Raw genomic sequence first — 26,588 nt, 5'->3', positions numbered from 1 at the left:
TTCTTAACTGTCTCCATGTCTTCCTTTAGTTCTTTGAGCATCTTTAGTTAGTTCTTTTTTAATTAAATTTTTATTTTTAATTTTTGTGGGAACACATTAGGTGTATTTATGGAATACATGAGATATTTTGATACAGGCATGCAATGCATAGTAATCACATCTGGGGTACGCATAGTAATCACATCTGTAGTAATCACAAATGGGGTATCCCCCACCTCAAGCATTTATCCTTTTGAGATAAGAAGTCTTCTTCTGATACAGGTTTTTTTCGATTGAAGCATTCATGGTCTCATGGGCTTCAAGGAATGAAGCCGTGGACCACTGCAGCAAGTGTTACAGCTCGATTACAGAAATGCACAGACCCAAAGCGTGTGCAGCAGCAAGATTTTTTTATTTTTTTTGAGACAGTCTCAATCTGTCACCCAAGCTGTAGTGCAGTAGTGCAATCTTGACTCACTGCAACCTCTGCCTCTCAGGTTCAAGTGATTCTCCTGTCTCAGCTTCCCAAGTAGCTGGGATTATAGGCATGTGCCACCATGCCTGGCTAATTTTTGTATTTTTAGTAGAGATGGGGGTTTCACCATGTTGGTCAGGCTGGTCTCGAACTCCTGACCTCAGGTGATCCACCCACCTCGGCCTCCCAAAGTGCTGGGATTACACCATGAGCCACCACAAGATTTATTAAAGCGAAAGTGAAAGTAAAGTGAAAGCAAAAGTAAAGCTTCCACACTGTGGAATGGGACCCGGAAGGGTTGCCGTTTTGGGTTTGCGTGTCTTATGCTTATATCCCCTTATAACCCCATCCTCTTTTCTTTTTTCCTAATTCCTATAGAATTAGCTTATTTTTCAATCCACTTGTGGGTTGGTGGGCCTGATTGGTTAAAAACATCAAGCTGCAGCTAGAGCTTAAACTCCCTATATGATTGGTTGAAGTTTCAATCCCTTAGCTTGCAACTGTGACTCATTTTGGCTTAGGGGAAAGTCCCCTTAGGGATGTCCCTATTGACCCAGGATTTCCAGCCAACTTAGCCACTTAGTCCCTCACTTTGTGATATGAACAATCCAATTATACACTTTGTTATTTTTACATGTACAATTGCTTTTTACTACTGTCACCCTGTCGTGCTAGCAAATACTGTCTTGTTCATTCTATTTTTTTGTACCCATTAGCCATACCCAATTTCCCCTCCCTTACCCCCATGCCCCCACCCCCACCCTACTACCCTTCCCAGCCTCTGGTAACTATCATTCTGCTATCTCCATGAGTTCAATTGTTTTAATTTTTAGCTCCCATGGGTGAGAACATGCAAAGTTTGGCTTATTTCACTTAACATAATGACCTCCAGTTTCACCCATGTTGTTGCAAATGACAGGATCTCATTCTTTTATATGGCTGAATGTACTCCATTGTGTAGGTTGCTTCCAAATCTTGGCTATTGTAAATAGTGCTACAATAAACGTGAGAGTGCAGATATCACTTTCATATACTAATTTCCTTTCTTTGGGGTATATACTTAGGAGTAGGATTGCTGGATCATGTGGTCTTTGAGCATCTTTAAGACAGTGTGTTAAAGTTTTTGTCTGCCAACAGGTCTTTTTCAGGGACAGTTTCTGTTTGTTTGCTTTTTTCCATAGAATGGGCCATAATTTCCTGTTTCTTTCTATCTCTTGTGATTTTTGTTGAAAACTGGACATTTTAATCTAATAATCTGGTAAGTCTAAAAGTCAGATACTCTCTCTCCAGGCTTTGTTGTTCTGTGTTTTTATTTTTGTTGTAAGCTGTCCCTGTGCTGAGGATCAGTCTGAGGTATAAAATTAGGGTATTTTCAGAGCTTGTACCTTCCCCTACACATGCACTGTAACTTTCTAATTTATCTTGTATATGAGGTTACTTTTGAACGTCATAGTCTTCAGTGTCTGGCTCCTAAAGTGGGGAAAAGAGAAAAATGAAGGGCACAAAAAAAACAAAAAGGCACCAGCCTTTTAAATAACCGGGAAGTCACTTCAGCCGGGGGGGGGGGGCTTGCAACAATGGAGGGAGGTGCAACCACAATGTCCACCTACCTCTGAACCTCTGTAATCAGAAGCAGCAATTAGCAATCAAAGCACAGATCTCCACTATTTGGAGGACACAGTCTTTTTTTATTCACCCTGGCTCCCACAATCTGCATGCAAGCTGCTCCAGGAACATGTGCACACCCACCTGCCAGAGGGATAGGGGATGGGGGATGGGTAGCTGCTACTGTACTAAGAGCTAAAATTGACCAAAATGAACCACAATTTACTATCCAAGCTTTTCCCTGGCTGTTGCAAGCCTTCAATAGACCCAGAGTTCCAAAATAGTTACATCAGAGAGGTTCTACTACTATAATTTTTACCTAAGTGGGGAGACAGATTTCTGGTGTTTTCTTCTCCATTATCTTCCCAGAATCCTCAAATTTTGTTTTAAATGTTTGATAAGGCTTCAGGTTTTACTTTATAATTTATATTTAATAAAATTCTAACTCAAAAGAATGAATCCTGCTAGCTTCGGTCTTTAAACCTCTACACATATGCATCATCACCTATCAATCTAGACATAGGCCAAATGATGTTTGCTAGGAGCAGGTTAAAGATGCAGCTGCTAGGATCAGGTAGCAGGTGGAAGATGCAGATAAAGCCTGTGTTAAGGGGTATAGATACAATGACCATGCTTTCTGGACCCAAAATTCAAATATGGTGCCTAAAAAAAAATTTGAGAATGATTATATGAAAAATATTATAAATATATAAAAATTAAATTGGATTGTATTATGAATTTAATGCACTGCCTTTACTTTTTTGTTATGGTTTCAGTTTGCTTAATTTTATTTTTTTTCCATAAGTTCTTGGGGTACAGGTGGTATCTGGTTACATAAGTGAGTTTTTTAGTGGTGATTTGTGAGATTTTGGTGCACCCATCACCTGAGCAGTATACACTGCACCATATTTTTAGTCTTTTATTCCTCAGCCCCACTCCTCTTCTTCCCCCTAAGTCCCCAAAATCAACTGAATCATTCTTATGCCTTTGTGTCCTCATAGCTTAGCTCCCACATATCAGTGAGAACATATGATGTTTGGTTTTCCATTCCCGAGTTACTTTGCTTAGAATAATAATAGTCTCCAGTCTCATCCAGGTCACTGCAAATGCTGTTAATTCATTCCTTTTTATGGCTGAGAAGTATTCCATCATATGTGTGTGTGTGTGTGTATGTGTGTGTGTGTGTGTGTGTATCAGTTTCTTTATCAACTCGTTGATTGATGGGCATTTGGGTTGGTTCCACAATTTTGCAATTGTGAATTGTGCTCCTATAAACGTGTGTGCAAGTGTCTTTTTTGAATAATGACTTCTTTTCCTCTGGGTAGATATCCAGTAGTGGGATTGCTGGATGAAATGGAAGTTCTACTTTTAGTTCTTTAAGGAATATCCACACAATTTTCCACAGTGGCTATACTACTTTACATTCCCACCAGCAGTGTAGAAGTGTTCCCTGATCACCACATCCATGCCAACATCTACTGTTATTTGACTTTTTTATCATGGCCATTCTTGCAGGACTATGGTGGTACTGCATTGTGGTTTTGATTTGCATTTCCCTGATCATTAATGGTGTTAAGCATTTTTTCATGTGTTTGTTGGCCATTTGTATATCTTCTTTTGATAATTTTCTATTCATGTCCTTAATCCACTTTTTGATGCGATTGTTTTTTTCTTACTGATTTGTTTGAGTTCATTGTAGATTATGGGTATTAGTACTTTGTCAGATGTATAAATTGTGAATATTTTCTCCTACTCTGTGGGTTGTGTTTAGTCTGCTAACTGTTCCTTTTGCCATGCAAAAGCTCTTTAGTTTAATTAGGTCCCAGCTATTTATCTTTGTTTTTGTCATATTTGTTTTTGGTTTCTTGGTCATGAAATCCTTGCCTAAGCCAATGTCTAGAATTTTTCCAATGTTATCTTCTAGAATTTTAAAAGCTTCAGATCTTAGGTTTAAGTCCTTAATCCATCTTGACTTGATTTTTGTATAAGGTGAGAGATGAGGATCCAGCTTCATTTTCCTACATGTGGCTATCCAATTCTCCCAGCAACATTTGTTGAAAAGGGTGTTCTTTCCCCACTTTATGTTGTTTGCTTTGTCAAAGATCAGTTGGCTGTAAGTATTTGGGTTTATTTCTAGGTTCTCTATTCCATTCTATTGATCTATGTGCCTATTTTTATACCAGTACCATGCTGTTTTGGTGACTATGGCCTTATAGTATAGTTTGAAATCAGGTAGTGTGATGCTTCCAGATTTGTTCTTTTTGCATAGTCTTGCTTTGGCTATGAGGGCTCTTTTTTGGTTCCATATGAATTTTACAATTGCTTTTTCTAATTCTGTGAAGAATGATGGTGGTATTTTGATGGGGACTGCATTGAATTTGTAGATTGCTTTTAGCAGTACAGTCATGTTCACAATATTGATTCTACCCATTCGTGAGCGTGGGATGTTTCCATTTGTTTGTGTCATCTACGATTTCTCTCGGCAGTGTTTTGTAGTTTTGCTGTAGAGGTATTTCGACTCCTTGCTTAGGTATATTTCTTTTTTTTTTTTTCAGCTATTGTAAAAGGGGGTGAGTTCTTTATTTCATTCTCTGCTTGGTTGCTATTGGTATATACAAGAGCTACCGATTTGTATACATTAATCTTGTATCCAGAAACTTTGCTGAATTCTTTTATCAGTTCTAAGAGCTTTCTGGAGGAGTTTTTAGGGTTTTCAAGGTAAACAATCATATCATCAGCAAACAGTGACAGTTTGACTTTCTCTTTACCGATTTGGATGCCCTTTCTTTCTTTCTCTTGTCTGATTGCTCTGGCTAGGACTTCCAGTACTACATTGAAGAGGAGTGGTGAGAATGGGCATCCTTGTCTTGTTCCAGTTCTCAGAGGGAATGTTTTCAACTTTTCCCTACTCAGTATTATGTTAGCTGTGGGTCTGTCAGAGATGGCTTTTATTACATTGAAGTATGTCCCTTGTCTGCCCATTTTGCTGAGAGTTTTAATCATAAAGCAATGCTGGATATTGCTGAATGCTTTTTCTGCATCTATTGAGATGATCACGTGATTTCTGTTTTTAATTCTGTTTGTGTGGTGTATCACATTTATTGAATTGTGTATGTTAAACCATCCCCACATCCTTGGTGTGAAACCCACTTAATCATGGTGGATTATCTTTTGATATGCTGTTGGATTCAGTTAGCTAGTATTTTATTAATGATTTTAGCATCTATGTTCATCAAGGATATTGGTCTGTAGTTTTCATTTACGGTTATATCCTTCCCTGATTTTGGTATTAGGGTGATGCTGGCTTCATAGAATGAATTAGGGAGGGTTCCTTCTTTCTCTATCTTGTGGGATAGTGTCAAGAGGATTGGTATCTATTCTTCTTTGAATGTCTGGTAGAATTCTGCTGTGAATCCATCTGGTCCTGGACTTTTTTTTGTTGGTAATTTTTTAATTACCATTTCAATCTCGCTGCTTGTTATTGGATTGTTCAGGGTATCTAATTCTTCCTGGTTTAAGCTACGAGGGTTGTGTTTTGTCAAGAATGTATCCATCTCTTCTAGGTTTTCCAGTTTATGTGCATAAAGGTGTTCATAGTAGCTTTGAATGATCCTTTGTATTTCAGTGGTCAGTTGTAATATCTCCTGTTTTATTAGTGAAATTATTTGGATTTTCTTATTTTCTCAGTTAATCTTGCTAATGGTCCATCAATTTTACTTACCTTATCAAAGAACCAGCTTTTTGTTTCATTTATCTTTTGTATTTTTGTTGTTGTTATTGTTTCAATTTCCTTTGGTTCTGCTCTGATCTTAGTTACTTCTTTCTTCTGCTGGGTTTGGGTTTGGTTTGTTCTTGTTTCTCTAGTTCCTTGAGGTGTGACCTTAGAATGTCAGTTTGTGCTCTTTTAGTCTTTTTGATGTCAGCATTTAGGGCTATGAACCTTCCTCCTAGCACCACCTTTGCTTTATCCCAGAGGTTTTGGTAAGTTGTGTCATTATTATCATTCAGTTCATAGAATTTTTTAATTTCCATCTTGATTTTGTTTTTGACCCAATGCTCATTGGAGCAAGTTATTTAATTTCCAGATATTTGCATGGTTTCGATGGTTCCTTCGGGAGTTTATTTCCATTTTTATTCCACTGTGGTCTGAAAGAGTGCTTGATATAATTTTGATTTTCTTAAATTTATTGAGGCTCATTTTATGGCCTATCCTAAGGTCTACCTTGGAGAAAGTTCCATGAACTGTTGAATAGAAAGTGTATTCTGTGTTTGTTGCATGAAATGTTCTGTACATATCTGTTAAGTCCATTTGTTCCAAGTTGTAGTTTAAATCCATTGTTTCTTTTGTTGACTTTGTCTTGATGACCTGTCTAGTGCTGTCAGTGGACTACTGAAGTCCCCCACTCTTACTGTGTTGCTGTCTCTTATTTCTTAGGTCTATTAGTAATTGTTTTAGAAATTTGGAAGCTCCAGTGTTAGGTGCATATATATTTAGGATAGTAATATTTTCCTGTTGGACAAGGCCTTTTACCATTATAAAATGTCCCTCTTTGTCTCTTTTAACTGCTGTTGTTTTAAAGTTTGTTTTGTCTGTTGTAAGAATAGCCATCCTGCTCACTTTTGGTGTCCATTTGCATGAAATGCTTTTTTCCACCCCTTTATGTGAGTCTTTACGTGTTAGGTGAGTCTCCTGAAGGCAGTAGATGGTTGGTGAATTCTTATCAATTCTGTGGTTGTATATCTTTTAGGTGGAGCATTTAGGCCATTTACATTCAACATTATAATTGAAATGTGAGGTATCGTTGCATTCATCATGCTCTTTGTTGCCTGTGTATTTTGGTTTTTTGTTTTTTGTTTTTGCTTTTTAACTTGTATTTTCATTTTATAGATCCTGTGTGATTTATGCTTTAAAGAGGTTCTGTTTTGATGTGTTGTGTTTCCAGGATTTGTTTCAAGATTTAGAGCTCCTTTTAGCGTTCTTGTAGTGGTAGCTTGGTAATGGTGAATTCTCCCAGCACTTGTTTGTCTGAAAAAAGACTGTCTCTTTCCTTCATATATGATGCTTAGTTTCGCTGGATATGAAATCCTTGGCTGATAATTGTTTTGTTTGAGGAGGCTGAAGATAGGGCCCCAATCCCTTCTGGCTTGTAGGGTTTCTGCTGAGAAATCTGCTGTTAATCTGATAGGTTTTCCTATATAGGTTACCTGGTGCTTCTGTCTCACAGCTCTTAAGATTCTTTCCTTCATCTTAACTTTGGATAACCTAACAACAATGTACCTAAACGATGATCTTTTTGTGATGAATTTCCCAGGTGTTCTTTGTGCTTCTTGTATTTGGATGTCTAGGTCTCTCGCAAGGCCAGAGAAGTTTTCCATGATTATTTCCCCAAATATGTCTTCCAAGCTTTTTGAACTCTCTTCTTAGGAACACTGATTATTCTTAGGTTTGGTCACAACATAATCCCAGACTTCTTGGAAGCTTTGTTCATATTTTCTTATTCTTTTTTCTTTGTCTTTATTAGATTGGGTTAATTTGAAGACCTTGTCTTCAAGCTCTGAATTTCTTCCTTCTATTTGTTCAATTCTATTGCTGAGACTTTCCAGAGCATTTTGTATTTCTTAAAGTGTGTCCAAAATTTCTTGATTTTTTTTTTCTTTTTTCTTTAAGCTCTCCATTTCCTCGAGTATTTCTCCCTTCACTTTTTGTATCATTTTTTGGATTTCCTTGCATTGGGCTTTGCCTTTCCCTGGTGCCTGCCTGATTAGCTTAATAACTAACCTCCTGAATTCTTTTTCAGGTAAATCAGGGATTTCTTCTTGGTTTGAATCCATTGCTGGTGAACTAGTGTGATTTTTTTGTGGGTGTCAAAGAGCTTTTGTTTTCATATTACTAGGGTTAGTTTTCTGGTTCCTTTTCATTTGGGTAGGCTCTGTCAAAGGGAAGGTCTAGGGCTGAAGGCCGTTGTTCAGATTCTTTTGTCCCACAGGGTATTCCCTTGAGGTAGTACCCTCCCCCTTTTCCTATGGATGTGGCTTCCTGTGAGCCAAACTGCTGTGATTGTTTTCTCTCTTCTGGGTCTAGCCACCCAGTGAGTCTACCCAGCTCCAATCTGGTACTGGGGGTTGTCTGCACAGAATCCTGTGATGTGAACCGTCTATGGGTCTCTCGGCTGTGGATACCAGCACCTGTTGCAGTGGAGGTGGGAGGGGGGTGCAATGGACTCTGTGAGGCTTCTTAGCTTTGGTGGTTGAATGCTCTATTTTTTTGCTGGTTGGCCTCCTGCCAGGAGGTGGAGCTTTCCAGAAAGCATCAGTTGTGGTAGTATGGAAAAGAACTTGTGGTGAGCGGGGCCCTAGAACTCCCAAGATTATATCCCCTTTTTGTTCAGATACCAGGGTGGGTAGGGAAGGAACATCAGGTCGGGGCAGGGACAGATATGTCTGAGCTCAGACTCTTCTTGGGCAGGTCTTGCTGTGACTGTCGTGGGGGATGAGAGTGAGATTCCCAGGTCACTGGAGTTATGTACCTAGGAGGATTATGGCTGCCTCTGCTGAGTCATGCAGGTTGTCAGGGAAGTGAGGGAAAGCTGGCAGTCACAAGTATCACCCAGCTCCCACACAAACCGAAGGGCCAGTCTCACTCCCACCATGCCCCCCACCACAGCCCCAAGTCTGTTTCCAGGTGGTGGGTGAGACAGGCTTGAAAACTTGCCCCAGGCTACCTGCTTCCCAGCTGTGAAAGAAACGAGCTTGGTTCTTACCCTCTGTGGATTCTGCACACGGGATTTGCGCCCTCTCCCAAGTTCTGGCCAGGAGGCTTCTCGCCCCATTGAAATTGTTACAAAGTCCAGCTAGAGATTTCCTTCTGTGTGTGGAGTTTTACCCTCTGCTTCTCTGGCTGCCCCCACAATGGATTCCTGTGGTGACAGGCAGGAATGGGCTGCTTGGGGACCCAGCGAGCTCCCTGGGCCTTTCTGCTGCTTCCTCTACCCCCTGTATTTCGCTCGGCTCTCTAAATTAACTCAGCTCCAGGTAAGGTTGGAAACTTCTCCCACAAACAGACCTTCAGTTTCTCCACTGGGGGGGGTGTGCTTGGGAGAGGAGGGTCTCCCTTTCCCACTTCTGCAATTGGGGCATTCACAGTATTTGAGGTGTCTCCTGGGTACTGCAGGAGCCGTTGCTTCCTTCAGAGGGTCTGTGGGTCCTCTTGGTATTGCTGGTTTGTTCTTGCAGTCGATCTGGAGCTAAAATTTGACCACTGCCTTTATTAAAAAGAAAAAGATCTAACCAGGACTGTCCCCAGAAAATTAGGCCATACGGGTCCTACATATATGATAAAAGAGGAATAGGGAAAGGATAGCATCGACCACTGAATGAATTATTTCCAATTTTCATCATAACAACAGCTCGGTAAGAGTCCTACAATGAGATCGGTACACATTTCTTTACATTTAACATAAATACCAATAGTGGTCACCTATCAACATCATGGAAGGGCACACTTCACAGGTTTCTTAATCAAATTTTAAAATAATCACATGTAATAAAAACAAATCACTAAAATACAAAAATGTAATTTATTTATTTACTAAATGGTTAGCTATAAAGATACAATTTTTGCCTTGGAGTTTAAAGCAGTTTCATTTTTTGCCATAGTTACTTTTTCTGATAATATGCTAGAATCACAATCTTCTGTTTTATCTGGATTGAATGGATTGTTTACATTTTATATGTTTGTTCACTTGAGAACAAATTTTTTTTTCTGCATGATGATGGAAGCTCCGTAATATAAAATGTCATTGTGCTCATATATTTGAATAATACCGATCACGGTTTTGAAAGTCTCTATGAGCATATCTTGCATAAGTCTTGTTATGTGGGATCCTTCCAAAAGGTTCATGGTCATTGAAACAAGATTCAAAAACTTCATCAACAGCCTTTTTAGCTACTTCTTTGCTGATATTCCTAACAGCCAGGATAGAAAGAGTGGCTCTGTCTCGCACACAAGTCTAAAAAGAAGGAAAAGTATGAGGCTCTAATTTTATATAAACACTTAATCATAAAATAATACATTTTATCTAATGTCTGAATTAATTAAAATTAATTTCCTCATATTATTTTACTAATTTCTATCATTCCAAAGAAGAAAACAAAATGAACAAAGATACCTAACACTTAAGGAGTATTTTTAGCTCAACCTAAAATTATTTAGGCATAAGTAAGACCTCTATTTTCTCATCTTTCCCACTAATATAAGCAGATGTCATTCTCAGAAATTCTATGCAGTGTCTACCAAACAGTATCTCCCAATTTGCAAAATCGCCAAAAAAAAAAAAAAAAAAAAAAAAAAGTCTATAAGGTCCTGAGTGACGTTTTTATAAAATTTAATTAACTTTAAAATACACTTCACTTCTGTACCTCTCTTTCTTTTCAGATGACCAATGCTACATAACTTTTCCTTTGAGAAGGGTAAGTCCTCTCTGGAGGCAACAGAAAACCATACACATATCCACCCAAACTTGGAAAGTACCGTAATTTTTTAAGGGGGGTGGAAATTAAACAACTTTTTTTCCTGATTGTTCTTTACACAGATATTAAACTTCTAAGATAATAATTTGCCTAATGTTTCATAGTAATAGGCTAGAATTTCTCAATACTCTAATTTAAATATTTAAGAAATATAAGGCCCTGCCATTCCAATTCTTGGAGAGCTTTTAATCCATTTATTTCTCCCCAGGCCCAAATTAAAACTCAAAAGAATGGCACTTGACCTTTTCCTAAAAATAATCAAACACTGGTTTGGATGGCTGTGCATCCTGACAACCATCTGTTTTCTCTGCATGTTCCCAGTTTTTCATTTGGCCTGGTCAGTGTGCTCAAGCTGGAGATACTCACATTGGAATCTAGTGTTTCTCAACCTGAATTTTACCAAACACTGATTTTAAAAAATAAACCCCAGGCATAAAGAAGAAGAAAAGAACCATATGAAGCCAAAACAACAATTGCTAAAAAAGAGAGGAAATTTCTCCCCTGCAGGGAAAAAAAGGTACAAAAATTTGTCTCCTGAAGCTACAGGGTTAGGAGACACAAGTGTAGACCACAGATTTACTTCTTTTTAGACATAATAAATTTCTGTTAAAATAAAGGTATGACTATGTAATTTTACAATCAGCAACTGTACTTGCTGTTTCTATTCCCTGGGCACATGCTGTACAAAAGCAGGAACTCCATTCTCTAAGACTCTTCTCCCTCAGCCACATTCCTACTACCTCCACATATTTTCTGTCCTATTGCTATTTCTATTTGTTTTCTGCTGCTGCTACCCAGTGGTAAAAAGAGGAAAACTTCTCTTTCAAAGACTGAGTGCATCACAAACTTATCACAAAGATACAAGGTGAATAAAAAAAAAAAAATCACGCTCTACTCCTTTATTATATCAACTTATTTTTTTAATTGGAAAAGAATATAAAAATTAGCATATTTTTCTAAAAACAGAGTATATGTAACAGTTTTTTTTTTAAGGAATTTTTCAAACTCTATTGACAAGAGCAGATATCCATGAGCTATGCCAGCACATGCTTTAACCACATTATCCTCTTCTCTAGGGGTGTGCTGATGTGGACCCTGCTTCCACCCCTCTCCACTGACAGTCAGAACACACAGAATTCACCAGAGAAGCAGGGACTCAAGGGCACAGAAAACATGCAGCACAAGACAAGTCAGTGGCATATCAATAAGCTGACCTGGAACAGGCTGAACACCTCACTGTCCAGAGTAATCACCCTTTCCAGGCAGCAGGCTTTTCTTCTCGCTCCGATTCACTCAGTTCACAGTTTCTCTGAGTAGCTCACTGTGACTCCACCCTCCACCCCAGAGCTGAGTTACTCTCTTCTCCAGAAAACCAAGGGCTTCCTGTTGTCCTTAGCGTATCTTTTTTCATCTAGTTGGAACTGATATCCTGATGCTCACATACTTCACAAACTGGCTCAGCAGGCTTTTACTGTAGAAAATGACTGACCACCCTTTCTCCTAAATGTGGACAGAGGCCCAGGGTGGCTGTGAGCAGAACTGCTCACATTCATTATCAATCCATGAGTTCTATACTTCCTTTCCCCACATCCATCTAATACAGATCCCAAAGCCTTTCCAGCAGGATAATCTTGCCTTATAGCTATCTCTTTTGTTTTTTGTTTTTGTTTTGTTAACACAAATCCCTCTCAGCTAAGCTCATCATACTCAAGTCTGTGCTAAGCCAAAGGTTTTCTATCACATTATACAGCCTTTACAGGTACACTGAGACATAGCCATAACTTGTGGAGCAACGCACTCTCTGTTCTGAAAGGGATTACATTTTTTGTTTCCAGAATGCTATGGTAGATTCAAAACAGAAGTCAAGAATTGTTAGAATAACAGTAAGACATGCTGTGATTTCACTTCCATTCCTTATCCACCCTCATCGAAAAGTATCCCAGGTGCAAGATCTTAGCTCCTTTCTTTCTTTTTTTTTTTTTTTTTTTTGAGACGGAGTCTCACTGTGTCTCCCAGGCTGGAGTGCAGTGGCGTGATCTCGGCTCACTGCAAGCTCCGCCTCCCGGGTTCAGGCCATTCTCCCGCCTCAGCCTCCCAAGTAGCTGAGACTACAGGCGCCCGCCACCACGCCCGGCTAGTTTTTTGTATTTTTAGTAGAGACGGGGTTTCACCATGTTAGCCAGGATAGTCTCGATCTCCTGACCTCGTGATCCACCCGCCTCGGCCTCCCAAAGTGCTGGGATTACAGGCTTGAGCCACCGCGCCGGGCCTCCTTTCTTTCTTTTTTTCAGAAGGAGTCTCACTCTGTGGCCCAGGCTGGAGTGCAGTGGCACGACCTCGGCTCACTGCAACTTCCATCTCCCAGGTACAAGCGATTCTCCTGCCTCAGCCTCCAGAGTAGCTGGGACTATAGGCATGCGCCACCACGCCCAGCTAATTTTTTTGTATGTTTAGTAGACACAGGGTTTCACCATGTTGGCCACTCTGGTCTCGATCTCCTGACCTTGTGATCCGCCCGCCTCAGCCTCCCAAAGTGCTGGGAGGCACAAGCCACTGTGCCAGGCCTCCTTTCATTATTAAAATATCTCACACACTCATTGAGTCACATAGCTTGCCCATAATTATAAAGTAGAACTAAATTCCATCTACTTTGTTTAAATGGCACATACTTTGTATTCTTTTCACATAGGAAGTTCTTTTAAATTTCAAATACTGAATGTACTTTTCATTTCTTTATTCATTATTTCCACTCATAACACTCTGGAGGGGAAGTGATTGCATGTTAGCTTTTACCTGGTGGTGTTGTTTCAATCCAAAATGTAACCTGAATATTTCATTGACAAGTGAGCAGTCTCCACTAAGGTTAGCAGCTCGAACCTATCACACAGAAGACAGACAAAAAGAAAATAAACGCTCATGCTCTATATATCTTTATGATATCAACCAATTTTTTAAAATTAGAAAAGAATATAAAATTAGCATCTTTGTCTGAGAAAAGAGTATTTGTATTACTTCTTCTTAAAGGACTTTTTAAACTCTATTGACGACAAAAGCAAGTATCTATGAGCTATGCTAGACAATGCCAAATACACTGGAGAGATGGGGAAAAGTTCAGTCGCCTACCAAAGGAAATTTTCTAAACTTTATGCTGTAGCTTTACTGACAGAACTAATTTCTTTTTGGAACCAAAGGTCAGAGAGCTAGACCTCAGAGTTAAATTACACACTCTATAAGATACAAATACTTGTAGAAATTACTAAAAAGTACTTCAAGAAAGCATTCTTGAAATAAACTGAGTTTCAAAGTGAGCTTAAAACGGAATGCATTAATATCTGAGACACTTTGAGGATATGACCCTCCCAACCCTAGCCCGAATCTCTCTTGCAGCTTCCCTCAAACCTGTATAAGTTCAGGACCTTCCTCTAGGGACTTGATTGTCCTATGAAAAATGAAGCCATACAAAATACAAAGAATCAAGAACATTCCAAACCGGTCATGCTATGAGCATGACAGCCTGAAATTAGGACATATTTTCAGATTTACTATACTTTAATGAATGAAAAAGTCTTAGAACAACCCACATAGATTCTACAGGCAGCCTGACCACATTTTTGCTAATTCATTGCTAACAGAATGGTCCACTTCGTGTTCCTTCTACAATATTATGGCCTCATTCCTCTGAGGAGCTCAAAGTACTTAACACACTTTAGCTACAAGGCATTAATTCTCACAGCACCCAAGAGAGAGACCTATTTAAAAACTCAGGTTTCAGTCTATTCTCCAAATAATTGGAATTCTAATTAGATGCAGGGGGGCTACATATTAATTTCAAGAGAAAGGGAAAATAATCTAAGTTATGAAGTATAGGCTTGAGATTTAGATTATTTTAATCAACTCTTCAATTAATGACACCCAAGTATATGCATATGCAGAATACGCTCTCTCTAGGAGCATATTCCGAGCAATCCAACGTGCTTAGTAATAAATATCTTTTCATGTTGTATTTTTGAAACGAGCATGTTTTACTCTAGGGCAAGCAAGGAACTCTATGGAAGGCAGCTGGGCAAGCTAGTTAAAAATACTGGTTGTAATCCTGCCTCTGCCACTTACTAACTTTGGAATCTAAACAACTGTCTCACTTTCCACATACATAAAACAGGGACAATAATAGTATATCTACCTCAGTGGGTTATTGTGAAGATTAAATAAGAATCTGTGCAAACAGAACAGTGTTTGGAATATAGCCCTCAGTAAATGTTAATTATTATTTTTTCACATTATAAAATGTATCCCACAGGAAAAAACTAATAGCTTATTAAAGTCAGTCATCACTATTATTAGGACTTACAGGATATAGTTAACAGACTTCTAAAAATATAGTTTAAATTTCTCTAGCTGTATATCAAAAATGGTATTCAATGTTAGTTAAAAACAGAAATTCAAGACTAAGGTAGAGCTATGACAGTAGGAAAAGGAATACATTTAAATAAATTACACTTGAATAAAATATTCAAGCATAGAGTGTTCTGGAGAAAAATACAATAAAACTCACCTCTGAGCACGCCAAATGTCTGATGTTGGTGAACCAGTCGACATGGGCACGACAATGATCAAATGCATGAATGAGCTCGTGGGTGACCACTCTGTTCATATGGGCCTGATTATGGATGTTATTCTGGCACAAAACTATCTAGGAGACACCAAAATAAAAGAAGTTCAGTGATTTCTAAAATTTCCTTTCATAGACTCGATCTTCTCTCCCACATGACCTCACCTCTCCCCGACAAGCTCACCTGCCTGGAATATCTCTACCCACTCTTCTCCACTGGCCGCACATCTACCCATGGGACAAGTCCCAGTCCTAAGTGTACATGCTCCAATTGCCTCGCCCAGTGACTAACTTCTCCCTTCTCTTCTCTCTGGACTATAGCAGTACGTAAATTAAGGATGTATTCATGCACCATCCTCACTGGGGAATCATGAATTTGGACTCACACATTTCAAGTCTAAAGTGTCTTCAAGACACTTAAGTAGGCGGGGAACCGTGGCTCTCGCTTGTAATCCCAGCACTTTGGGAGGCTAAGGCAGAAGGATCATTTGAGGCCAGGAGTTTAAGACCAGCCTGGGCAACATAATGAGGCCTCATCTCTACAAAAAATTTTAAAAGTTAGCTGGATCCAGTGATGCATACCTGTAGTCCCAACTACTCAGGAGGCTGAGATGGGAGGATCGCTTGAGCCCAGGAGTTCAAGGCTGTAGTAAGCCATGACTGCGCCACTGCACTCCAGCCTAGGCAACAGAGCAAGACCCTGTCCCCAAAAAAATTTATTTTCACTAAAAATAAAAATAAATAAATAAATAAATAAAAAGATGCTCAAGTAGAGATGTTAAATGGGCACTTGGATATATGGAATGTGGAGTTCTTAAAAATGAGCTTTGACCCCAGAAAACTGATGAGACCTCCTTGGCAGAGTACAGAGTAAGAAAAGAAGGGGCTCTATGACCAAGGATTGAGGGACTTCAACATTTAAATGCTGGCAGAGGAAAGTAAGCTAGCAAAGGAGCAACCAGAAGAATGCTGCATACTAGAAACCAAAGAAAGTGTTTGGCATTAACAGCTGAAGTCAAGTGTACACAAACTACATGACCCAGTAATTCTGCTCTTGAGCATATACTTAGAGAAACTCTTGCAATGTGTACCACTAGTGAAGGTCAAGAATATTTATAGCAGCATTGTTCATAATAATAAAGTTGGAAACAATCAATATTAAAGTAAACTGTAGTACAAACACACAACAGCATAAATACTATATAACAGGGAAACTGAATAAACCAGAGAGGTACACACAATGACAAGAAAGAATCTCACTAATGTTGAACGTGGGAAGTAAGTTGGAGACTATCTACTACACAATTTCATACTACAAAATACTACATAAAACTCAAAGTATATCATGTATGAAGCTCAAAAGCAGTCAACTAAATAACACACTGTTGGACTGTATATGTAGATGGTAAAGTCATTCAGAAAAGCAGGGAATGGTTACTACAAAAATCAGGTTAAGGAAGGGAAAAGGACCTGATTCAAGAGGACCACACAGGTTTCTGAAGTCCTAGTAATGTTCTTTTTCTTTAGTCTGGGTGGCGGTTACATAGGTGTGCACTTTATTATTACTGAAAGCGGACATACAGGTTTTTTACTCTTCTGTATGAATGAGATACTTCATAATAAAAATTTTCACTTAAAAAAAAAGGCCAGGCATGGTGGCTCACACCTATAATCCTAGCAGTTTGGGAGGCCAAGGTGGGGGAATCACCTGAGGTTAGGGGTTCAAGACCAGGCTGGCCAATATGGCGAAACCCTGTCTCTACCAAAAATAAAAAAATTAGCTGGGCGTGGTGGCACATGCCTGCAATCCCAGCTACTCAGGAGGCTGAGGCAGGAGAATCACTTGAACCCAGGAGGCGGAGGTTGCAGTGAGCCCATATTGCGTCACTGCATTCCAGCCTGGGCGACAGAGTGAGACTCTGTCTCAAAAATAATAATAATTAAAAATAATAATAATAATAAAATAAAAGGAGAGGGTGCCCAACTGTGTTCAACACTGCTGAGAATTAGGATGAAAGTTCAAGATGTGCACTCTATTTAACCCTGGGGGGACCGGGAAGGGGGTGAACTTATGCAGAGCCATTTTGAGAGCTATAGGTATTGTGACTACCAGTTTACAAATGAGGAAACTGAGAAGAAGAAAAATACTTGCCCAAGCCCCACGGATAATAAGCAGGGAAACTAAGATTTGAACTCAAGTCTGACTCCAAAATCTAAACTTCTTACCCTTGTTCTATATTGCCACTTCCCATGATTACTGTAAAAATGCTATAAACAACCTAAATACATATAAAATTATCCAGCAGGAAACAGTTAAGTGTAGTTAAATATGAATTATACATTCAGGTGGGAAACAGTTACTTATAACACCATCATTTACCCTCATCACATGACATTATCTACCACCTCCAAGACTCTGTCGAAACCCTCTGATGACTTAAAACTAATAATAAAATTTATTGCATGCTTACTATGGGCCAGGTACTAAGATAAGCAACTCTATAAGAAATATCTCATTTAATTCTCATAATCATTCCATAAAATAATCATTTCATAAAATCATTGTCCATACTGTACAGATAAGAAAACTCCCCTAATGAAAGATTTTCACAGGCAGTATCACTTCTCACCATGTAAAGGTAAAACCCTTTTGTTTAGCATTCAAGGCCTCCCAAAATATGGCTTACATTTCTTTCCAATCCTATTTTCCCTTATTCCCCACGTGTTCCTTCCCTCGAGATAAACTAGACAATATGCCATTCCCTACACATGCCATGCAGTTTCCTAGCATGCACTTTTGCTCATGCTGCCCCTGCTCTGCCCCTAAGGAGGCTTTATATCCTCTAGTTGAATCTGCTGGCATCTTTCAATCAATCACATCACTGTCCCACTGTGGTAACCAAGCCCATCTAAAATGGTTTAGCCTGCCTCATTTTATAATTATCTGTGTTCATGTCTTATCTTTCCTGTAAGGTTATAAACTCCTTAAGAGATTTTAAGAGTAAACTCCTTAGAGTAAGGATAACTAATTCACTTTTTTAGTCCTACACAAAGTCTACCAAACAGAATGCCAAGCATGTGGAAGATGCTCAAAAAATATCAAGAGAGAGGATTAAAGGGAAGGAAACAATTTGGCAATAATGCCTACCTGAGATGTTGAAGCATCAAAACCTCCACTGACATTTCCATTACAGTCTTCGCAAGAAAAGTGTCTATCTTTGTTAACAGCACTAAAAGGCAAGAACAGATTAAAGAGACAATGTCCAGAAACAGTGTGTATGTGGCAAACAGCTCTGGGCCAGGACTCAGGAGACCCTCCACCATACAGTAAATCCCCTCTACTACTAACACATAGGAAACCTTGGGAAAGAAACTTAACATCTTCAAGACTCAGTTATCTCACCTGTAAAATAAGGAGGTTGTACGCAAAATGCATCCTAGTTCAAATTCTATAGATATAATTCCACAAAACATTTGTTCAACTGATTATGGCCATATTGCAAGTATGCTGGAGTTCCTGCCCTTGGGCCAGAATGTTAAGAACTAGATGTCAGAAGTCACTTCCTTTAAACCCCTCAAAGTTATACAACATCTGCAAGGTTCCTAGATAACAAGCTGAGAGTTCTTTTCCATTAAAAACAATGCTCAGGCTGGTGTAGCAGAAAGGCCAGGATTGGTAATTACTTACAAGAAAAATTTGAGTACTGTCTTTACTAATCACCCAAGGTGAATGGTAAGAGCTAGAAAATGAGCTGGGCTGGAGCAGTGGCTCACGCCTGTAATCCCAGCACTTTGGGAGGCCAAGGTTGGTGGATCACTTGCGGACAGGAGCTTGAGACCAGTCTGGTCAATGTGGTGAGACCCCATTTCTACTAAAAATACAAAAATTAGCTGGGCATGGTGATGTGCGCCTGTAAACCCAGCTACTCGGGAGGCTGAGGCAGAAGAATTGCTTGAACCTGGGAGAGGGAGGTTGCAGTGAGCCAAGACAGCGCCACTGCCCACTCCCGCCTGGACAACAAGAGCGAGACTCTGTCTCAAAAAAAAAAAAAAGAACATTAGTTAGGGCAGAAGATGTCCAAAGAGAACAAGGCCTACCTGGAAACAATGCAGCCAATTACCTCTATTTACCCTATGGAAAAGACTTCGTGACCTCAGAGAAATCCTAAGCAGCTCTCTTAAGAAGAGAACTTGGTTTTTGTTTTCAGCAGCCAGATCTCAGAGCAGCAGTTCAAAAAGAGTTACTTACCAACCTGAGTGTTTCATAGCATCAAGCAGAAGTTTGACATACGGATCTAAAAAAGATATTGATTTAATTAAGTAAGCTAATTGGAAAAGTAGCACCAATTAAACTACCCAAATAGCAGTGTAAGATATTATCAAAAAGTAACTCACAGGCCAGATGCAGTGGCTCATGCCTGTAATCCCAGCACTTTAGGAGGTTGAGGCAGGTGGATCATTTGAGGCCAGGAGTTCAAGCCCAGCCTGACCAACATGGCAAAACCCCATCTCTACTAAAAATACAAAAATTAGCTGGGCATGGTGGCACATGCCTGTAGTCTCAGCTACTTGGGAAGCTGAGGCATGAGAATCGCTTGAACCAGGGAGACAGACGTTACAGTGAGCTGAGATCACACCACTGCACTCCAGCCTGGAAGACAGAGTGACTGTCTCAAAAAAAAGTAATCTTATCTTAAAATTGGTAAAAATTGACATGAGAGGCCAAGTTTAAATTAACATCAAAGCAAGTTTGTACTGAAAAAAAACACTAACACAAATACAAAGATGGTACTACTAAGCATCTTAGACAGTATCAACTATGCTTTTAAAGTTCATGTTTAGTTAAATGATCAAACACGTTGTATTACGATATATACCAAAAGACTGAGGGAATCTACGGCCACATTCCTTAGAAGTGAACAGTGCTGGACGCGGTGGCTCACGCCTGTAATCCCAGCACTTTGCAAGGCCGAGGCAGGCGGATCACGAGGTCAGGAGATTGAGACCATCCTGGCTAACACAGTGAAACCCTGTCTCTACCAAAATACAAAAAATTAGCCGGGCGTGGTGGCGGGCGCCTGTAGTCCCAGCTACTCAGGAGGCTGAGGCAGAAGAATGGTGTGAACCCGGGAGACGGAGCTTGCGGTGAGCCCAGATCACACCACTGCACTCCAGCCTGGGCGACAGAGCAAGACTCCGTCTCAAAAAAAAAAAAAAAAAAAAAAGTGAACAACAGCACAGTACCTAGATTTGGGGAAGCCAGTAGCCACACTGTTCTGTCCTGGTCAGACCATACTGGCAACACCATGTCCCATGCTGAGTACTACCACGTTCTAAACGGGACCTGCCACTGAAGCTCTTCCACAGGGGATAGTGACTAGGGTACTACAGGACTACTTCCCAGTAAGAAGCAAGAAAGGATTTAGGGGGTTGGAAAGGAGACAGAAGACTTAACTAGGACCACAGTAGCTTCAAGTATTGAAGGGGTGCCATGTGGGACTAGATTCAGTTAATATTTCTTCAAAGGGCAGAACAAGGACCAAAGTATGGAAGTTACACGCAGCAGATTTCAGCTCAGTAAGAGAAAGGATTTTTCTCCAACAATTAAAGCTGGTGAAACAATAGACAGTAGATTGAAAGAGCCTCAGGGAACAGGTAACTGTGTTCCAGTAGAGGTCTGTGGAGTATCTGGCCAGCAATGGCACAGAGGTTTCCTTGTAAGGGGACAGGGAGGCCTAGACGATTCCTCAGGGCCCTTCCACATCTAAGACTCTATGGGCCCGTGACTACTACAGGAAAGTACAAGGAACCCAAATGCCTCTGATATTAACTTTTCCCATAAGCATCTTGTCTGAGAGTATAAATGCACAGCCAATTATATGACGTAACCCAAAAAAAGTGAAAAAGAAACTAATGTTTAAAAAAAAGGTTGAAGACAAAAATAGGCGAAAGAAATGTGAGATGAGGAAGTCAGGTATAGGTTACTGCTTTACCAACCTGCCCCTTGCAAGAGTGTTCACAGTAGAATAATTATTGTTAACAATAAGTATTATTAATTGAGTGAATACCAGGTAGCAGGTACCATATTAAGCACATTATTATTCATGCAACTAGGAGAATTTTACAAAGTTAAAACAGTTTCAAAAGTCTGTAGTCCTCATACTTAAAAAAAAAAAAAACAAATGCAGGCAGCACCTTGGTTTAGTACTTCAAAAAGGACCTGCAGCAATATTTAGAATAAAATTGTTTTGGTGAAAAAAAAAAAAAGTCTCCCATGAGGACTGGTTTCCGCCACCATGCCCCACGCAGGGACAGGATTTTAAAGCTGCAGGTTGACACTTTAATACCACCAACAGGCCCTCCCAGCCACCCTGCCCTTGGAAGATTGAAGTCCATTGATTCCTACTGGGGCTCATGTTCAGCACCCCACCTTCCTCACATCCTATCTATTTCTACTCTTCCTCCACTGTGTGGCCCTTCCACTATAAAAACAGCTACCATTTATTCAGCTCAGCTCCTGATATGCTGGTACTTTACATTCATAAAATCAATACTTTTTTTTTTAGACAGGGTCTTGCTCTGTTGCCCAGGTTGGAGTGCAGTGATGCAATCATAGCTCACTGCAGCCTCAGCCTCCTGGGTTCAAGCAAATCTCCTGCCTCAGCCTCCTAAATAGCTGGGACTACAGGCACGAGCCACCACATCAGCTAATTTTTTTATTTGTTGTAGAGACAGGGTCTCCCTATATTGCCCAGGCTGGTCTTAAACATCTGAGTTCAAGCGATCCCCCTGCCTTGGCTCCCCAAAGTGCTGAGATTACAGGCATGAGCCACCATACCCAGCCCCATAAAATCTATTTTTCACAACAACCCTAAAAGAGGTATTTTTCCCCTTCTCTTTTTTTACAATAAGAATAATGAGGATCAGAGAAGTTAAGTCACTCTTCCACATCTGAGGAAAGGGATCCGCATTTGAACCCACATCTAACTCTGCAACCCACACTCCTTCCACTCTATTCCACTTTGAAGCACCTTCCAGGCAAGGTGCTATCTTTCTACTTCCCCCACCAAAACCTGGGAGGCACTCAATACATATTTGTATAGTAAATACAATATCATCATTCTCTCCCCTTTTACCCTGGCCTCCCCTTCCCCCTCCTACCTCCCTGAGTCTCTACAAGCAGGTAATCCCAAGAAGGTTGGAAAATCTTTCCGTGGTTGACTTTTGAACTGTGACTGACCAACTATAAAATAGTAACCTTGCTTTGGGACAAGTACGTTTAAGACTAATTTTCCAAATGTATCTGAAAGTACACTAAGTCTATGTCAATGTAAAGGAATTAAGAAATCTTCTCTAGTGCAATGTCTCTGCTACTGGAGAGAAATTTGTCAATGGGCAGTTGTGTTCCCGTTTAACCCACAGCAGTTCTTAACCTTTGTGTGGTCGTTGGCCTCTATGAGATTATAATGAAGCTATAAACTCTCTCTCCCACCAAAAAAAAAAAATGTACTTAGGGCTGGTCGCAGTGGCAGTGACTCACGCCTGTAATCCCGCACTTTGGGAGGCCAAGGCGGATGGATCACGAGGTCAGGAGATCGAGATCATCTTGGCTAACACGGTGAAACCCCGGCTCTACTAAAAATACAAAAAATTAGCAGGGCGTGGTGGCGAGCTCCTGTAGTCCCAGCTACTCAGGAGGCTGAGGCAGGAGAATGGTGTGAACCTGGGAGGCGGAGCTTGCAGTGAGCCGAGATCGCGCCACTGCACTCCAGCCTGGGCGACAGAGCAAGACTCCGTCTCGGAAAAAAAGAAAGAAAAAGAAATGCACTTAGGCACATACACACACACACACACACACACACACACACACACACGCACGATTTCACAGACCATTTCAGGGATTTCTACGCTCTGAAGCCCATTCATGCATGAAGGCTAAGAACCCCTTCCAAGGAAGAATAGGTTTGCAAAACTATTTTTACATTTTTACAGCCTTTGTATGTTTTAATTACATTTTTACAGACTTTGTATGCCTTAATTAACCTCGATGGCTCTTTAAAACTCGGCCTCACCCTTACCCTGAAGTCACAATGTGGCTGCATAACTTATGTAAGAAATCGGAGGATGTGTCACAACAGTGAGTGACAAAAAAGGGCAGACAAACTCATTCCCCAAGCCAAAAACAGCGACGAAAAGGGTCTCAGCGCCTCCTCTGGTGGGAAAACTGAGCCCCAGGCGCCCAACCCAGCCCCCATGATGCCCTGTCTGCCTACACTCTGTGCTGAACCTGGTTCACTCAGCCCCGAGGCTGAAACTGCAGCCGCTGGCCAGGTGTTACCCAGGCCCTTCCTCGCCCACCCGGTCTCAGACCCATTCGGCCGAACCCCAGCCTCCAGGTCATGGCTCCTACTTGTCTCCAGCGTCTTCAGGAGCCTAAGCTGGCACTTCTGGTTGCTGGTGAAGAAGCTGGAGAAGAACCCTTGCTGGGGATTCCCCTGGGCCACACGCTCGGGGAAGACCTGGCAAGAGACGTGTTGCTGCTGCAGCTGTTCCCCTGCCGCGGGGCCCCTCCCGCGCTCGTACGGAGCTCCCGCCATGCTGCCCGCAGACCTCGCCGCTGCTTCTCTCCGGCTCGGGCGGCCGGAGCGAGACCGGGAAAGGTAACCTCCCTCCCGCCAACCCGACCGCCCAGGCCCTCCCTCCGCAGGGAAGAAGGGCAGCCAGGCTGGGCTGAAGACGTTAGGCGGGAGGGAGCTTTGAACCAGACCGGGAGCACGGGATACAGGGCGAGTGGCGAGGGGCGGGGAGAGGGGCGAGGGGCGGGGAGAGGGGCGAGGGGCGGGGCGAGGGGCGAGGGGCGGGGCGAGGGGGTAGGGGGAGGGGCGGGGAGAGGGGGTAGGGGGAGGGGCGGGGAGAGGGGGTAGGGGGAGGGGCGGGGAGAGGGGGTAGGGGGAGGGGCGGGGAGAGGGGGTAGGGGGAGGGGCGGGGAGAGGGGCGCGGGGACAGATGCTGTTGGGCGGAGCTGCGTCTTGCGACTTCCCTCAAAGGCAACACCCGGGCTGCCGAGGACTTCGCTGCTGCCCACCCAGTGTGGGTGACAGGCCTTTACAAGCGTTGTTCTGCCGCTTCCTGCTGCCTGCTGAGCTGCTAAGGGTGTCCCGCCTCCTCGCAGACACTCCTTCCTCACCTCGGGGCAAATATTGGCCACTAAGTGCTCTTGTGCCGCCGAAGGTCTCGGCCATCCTGCCACTCCCGGCCTTCTTCAGGGACAGGCTAGTTGTCATCGCTGGCCCGCCACTTTCCCGACCCCTGCCATCCCTCAGATCCACTCAGCCCAAGGATGTCTCAGGCCATATTGAAAGCAGTATTTTTCAGAAACATTTTAAAACTATAAAGAGTGACGAGTCACATCAAAATCCTCAAAATGTAGGATCAACGACATTTTTTCTTCCCATCTGTACCCATTCACTTACCCTACTCTTCTGCACTCCCCCCGACCAATAACTCCCTGATAACAAAGCGCACCGTGTTTACTTCTACCTCTCAGCCTTAACTTACATTGTTATTTCCATCTTTAAGCTCCTTGCCTCAGCCCCTATTACTGGGGCCCAGGTCAAATCTGCCTACTCCACAGGGCATTCCCAGATACCTTAATCAAAATTAATGTCTCCTGATCTCCCAATGTACAAAGTACTTTATACCTGTTAATCATTTTCATCGTGGCCTGCCAGGTTTTATCCAATTTGTGTTTCTCTTTTCCTACTAAATTATTCCACTCAGCTCACACATTTATTCAGCACCTACTAATGGGTCAGGCAAGGTGTTAAGAGACTGAGGAAACAGATGACTAAGAAAATTGCTAAAGATGAAAAGCAGCATGTGGTTTATGTAAGAAACATATCTGAATAATATAGGCTCACCAGGCCTTTACAGTTATGAACAGTGCTTTATGTGTCATATATGCTCAGTAAATATCTAAACTGGGTGGGATGCTAGTATAGTCATTCATTTGGAATATTATAAAAATACAAACACCTCCTATGTACATAAACTGCTAAAGCCAGAAGTCAAAAACAAAGTAACTACTTTTTAATTAAACTCACCTTGGATACATTATTTCTAATCCTCACTACAACCCTGCAAAGTATTATCTCTAATTTGCAGATAAAGAAAGTGGGCTCAGCAAAATTCAATAATTTATCTAGGACCACACAACTAGCTTTCAATCCAGTTATAGAACTAAAACATACACATATGGAAAACTAAGCCATTACAATTCAGTGTGATTAGTGTGGAATACTGAAGGAAGGCTAGATATGCCTAGAAATGGACCATAGCCTACACACATTTGAAATACTATTTGGATTTTTTTTCATGGTTTCTTTTTTTATACATAGATTCAGGTGGTTTATGTGTAGGTTTATTATTCAGATATATTATGTAGTGGTGAGGTCTGGGCTTCTAGTGTACCCATCACCCAAACAGTCAGCATTGTAACCAATAGTTAATTTTTCAACCCTCACCCTTTCCCTCCCACTCTCCCCACTTTTGGAATCCCCAGTGTCTATTATTCCCCTCTGTATGTCCACGTGCACCCAATCTTTAGCTTCCACTTATAAGTGAGAACATGTGGTATTTGATTTTCTGCTTCTGAGTTATTTCACTTAGGATAATGGCCCCCAGCTCCATCCATGTTGCTGCAAAATACATTTCATTATTTTTATGGCTGCATAGTATTCCACGGTGTATGCATACCACATTTTATTTAACCATCTGTTGGTGGACACTTAGGTTGATGGTTGGTTCTATGTCTTTGTCTTTTTGTCATACAATTTCTTTTTTTTTTTTTTTTCTTTTTCAGAGACAGGTTCTTGCTCTGTCACCCAGGCTGGTGTGCAGTGGTGTAATCATAGCTCACCACAGCCTTGAACTCTTGGGCTCAAGCAACCCTACCACCTCAGTCTCTCGAGTAGCTAGAACCACTGGCATGCACCATCATGTCTGGTTAACTTTTTAATTTTTTGCAGAGATGGAGGTTTTTTGCTATATTGCTCAGGCTGGTCTCAAACTCCTGTCATCAAGTGATCCTCCTGCCTCAGCCTCCCAAAGCTCTAGGATTACAAGCACGAGCCACCACACCCAGTGATAATTTGTTTTCCCTTGGGTAGTCAGTAGTGAGATTGCTGGGTGGGTCAAATGGTAGTTCTATTTTTAGTTGAGAAATCTCCATACGAGTTTCCACAGAGGTTGTACTAATTTACATTCCCACCAACAGTGTATAAGCAATCCCTTTTTTCTGAATTCTCATCAATATCAGGTTTTTTTGACTTTTTAATAATAGTCATTCAGACTGGTGCGAGATGGTATCTCACCGTGGTTTTAATCTGCATT

At 41.2% G+C, this 26,588-nt stretch overlaps 1 protein-coding gene across 4 annotated transcripts; it reads right to left on the bottom strand.

Moving 5' to 3' along the window:
• Window positions 1-9,617: 9,617 nt before the first annotated feature.
• Window positions 9,618-24,290, bottom strand: ATP23 (ATP23 metallopeptidase and ATP synthase assembly factor homolog). 4 transcript variants are annotated; one of them, XM_015152149.3, is made up of 6 exons: window positions 23,608-24,290; window positions 19,447-19,492; window positions 18,346-18,427; window positions 15,141-15,278; window positions 13,382-13,465; window positions 9,618-10,068 (listed from the first exon to the last, which is right to left on the bottom strand). In XM_015152149.3, the coding sequence occupies exons 1-6, from the start codon at window positions 23,792-23,794 to the stop codon at window positions 9,865-9,867; spliced, it is 741 nt and encodes a 246-aa protein (XP_015007635.1). In that variant the 5' UTR covers window positions 23,795-24,290; the 3' UTR covers window positions 9,618-9,864. The 4 variants fall into 4 exon arrangements, with proteins under 4 accessions (XP_015007635.1, XP_077810790.1, XP_077810789.1 ...); XM_077954664.1 differs by lacking the exon at window positions 23,608-24,290 and adding an exon at window positions 22,738-22,824; XM_077954663.1 differs by lacking the exon at window positions 23,608-24,290 and adding an exon at window positions 19,593-19,848.
• Window positions 24,291-26,588: the final 2,298 nt, after the last annotated feature.

The sequence above is a fragment of the Macaca mulatta genome, chromosome 11 (genome assembly GCF_049350105.2).
Source record: "Macaca mulatta isolate MMU2019108-1 chromosome 11, T2T-MMU8v2.0, whole genome shotgun sequence".
Classification (NCBI taxonomy): domain Eukaryota; kingdom Metazoa; phylum Chordata; class Mammalia; order Primates; family Cercopithecidae; genus Macaca; species Macaca mulatta.
The sequence above is the reverse complement of the archived record's forward strand: the minus strand, read 5'-3'. Positions and strand labels throughout refer to the sequence as shown.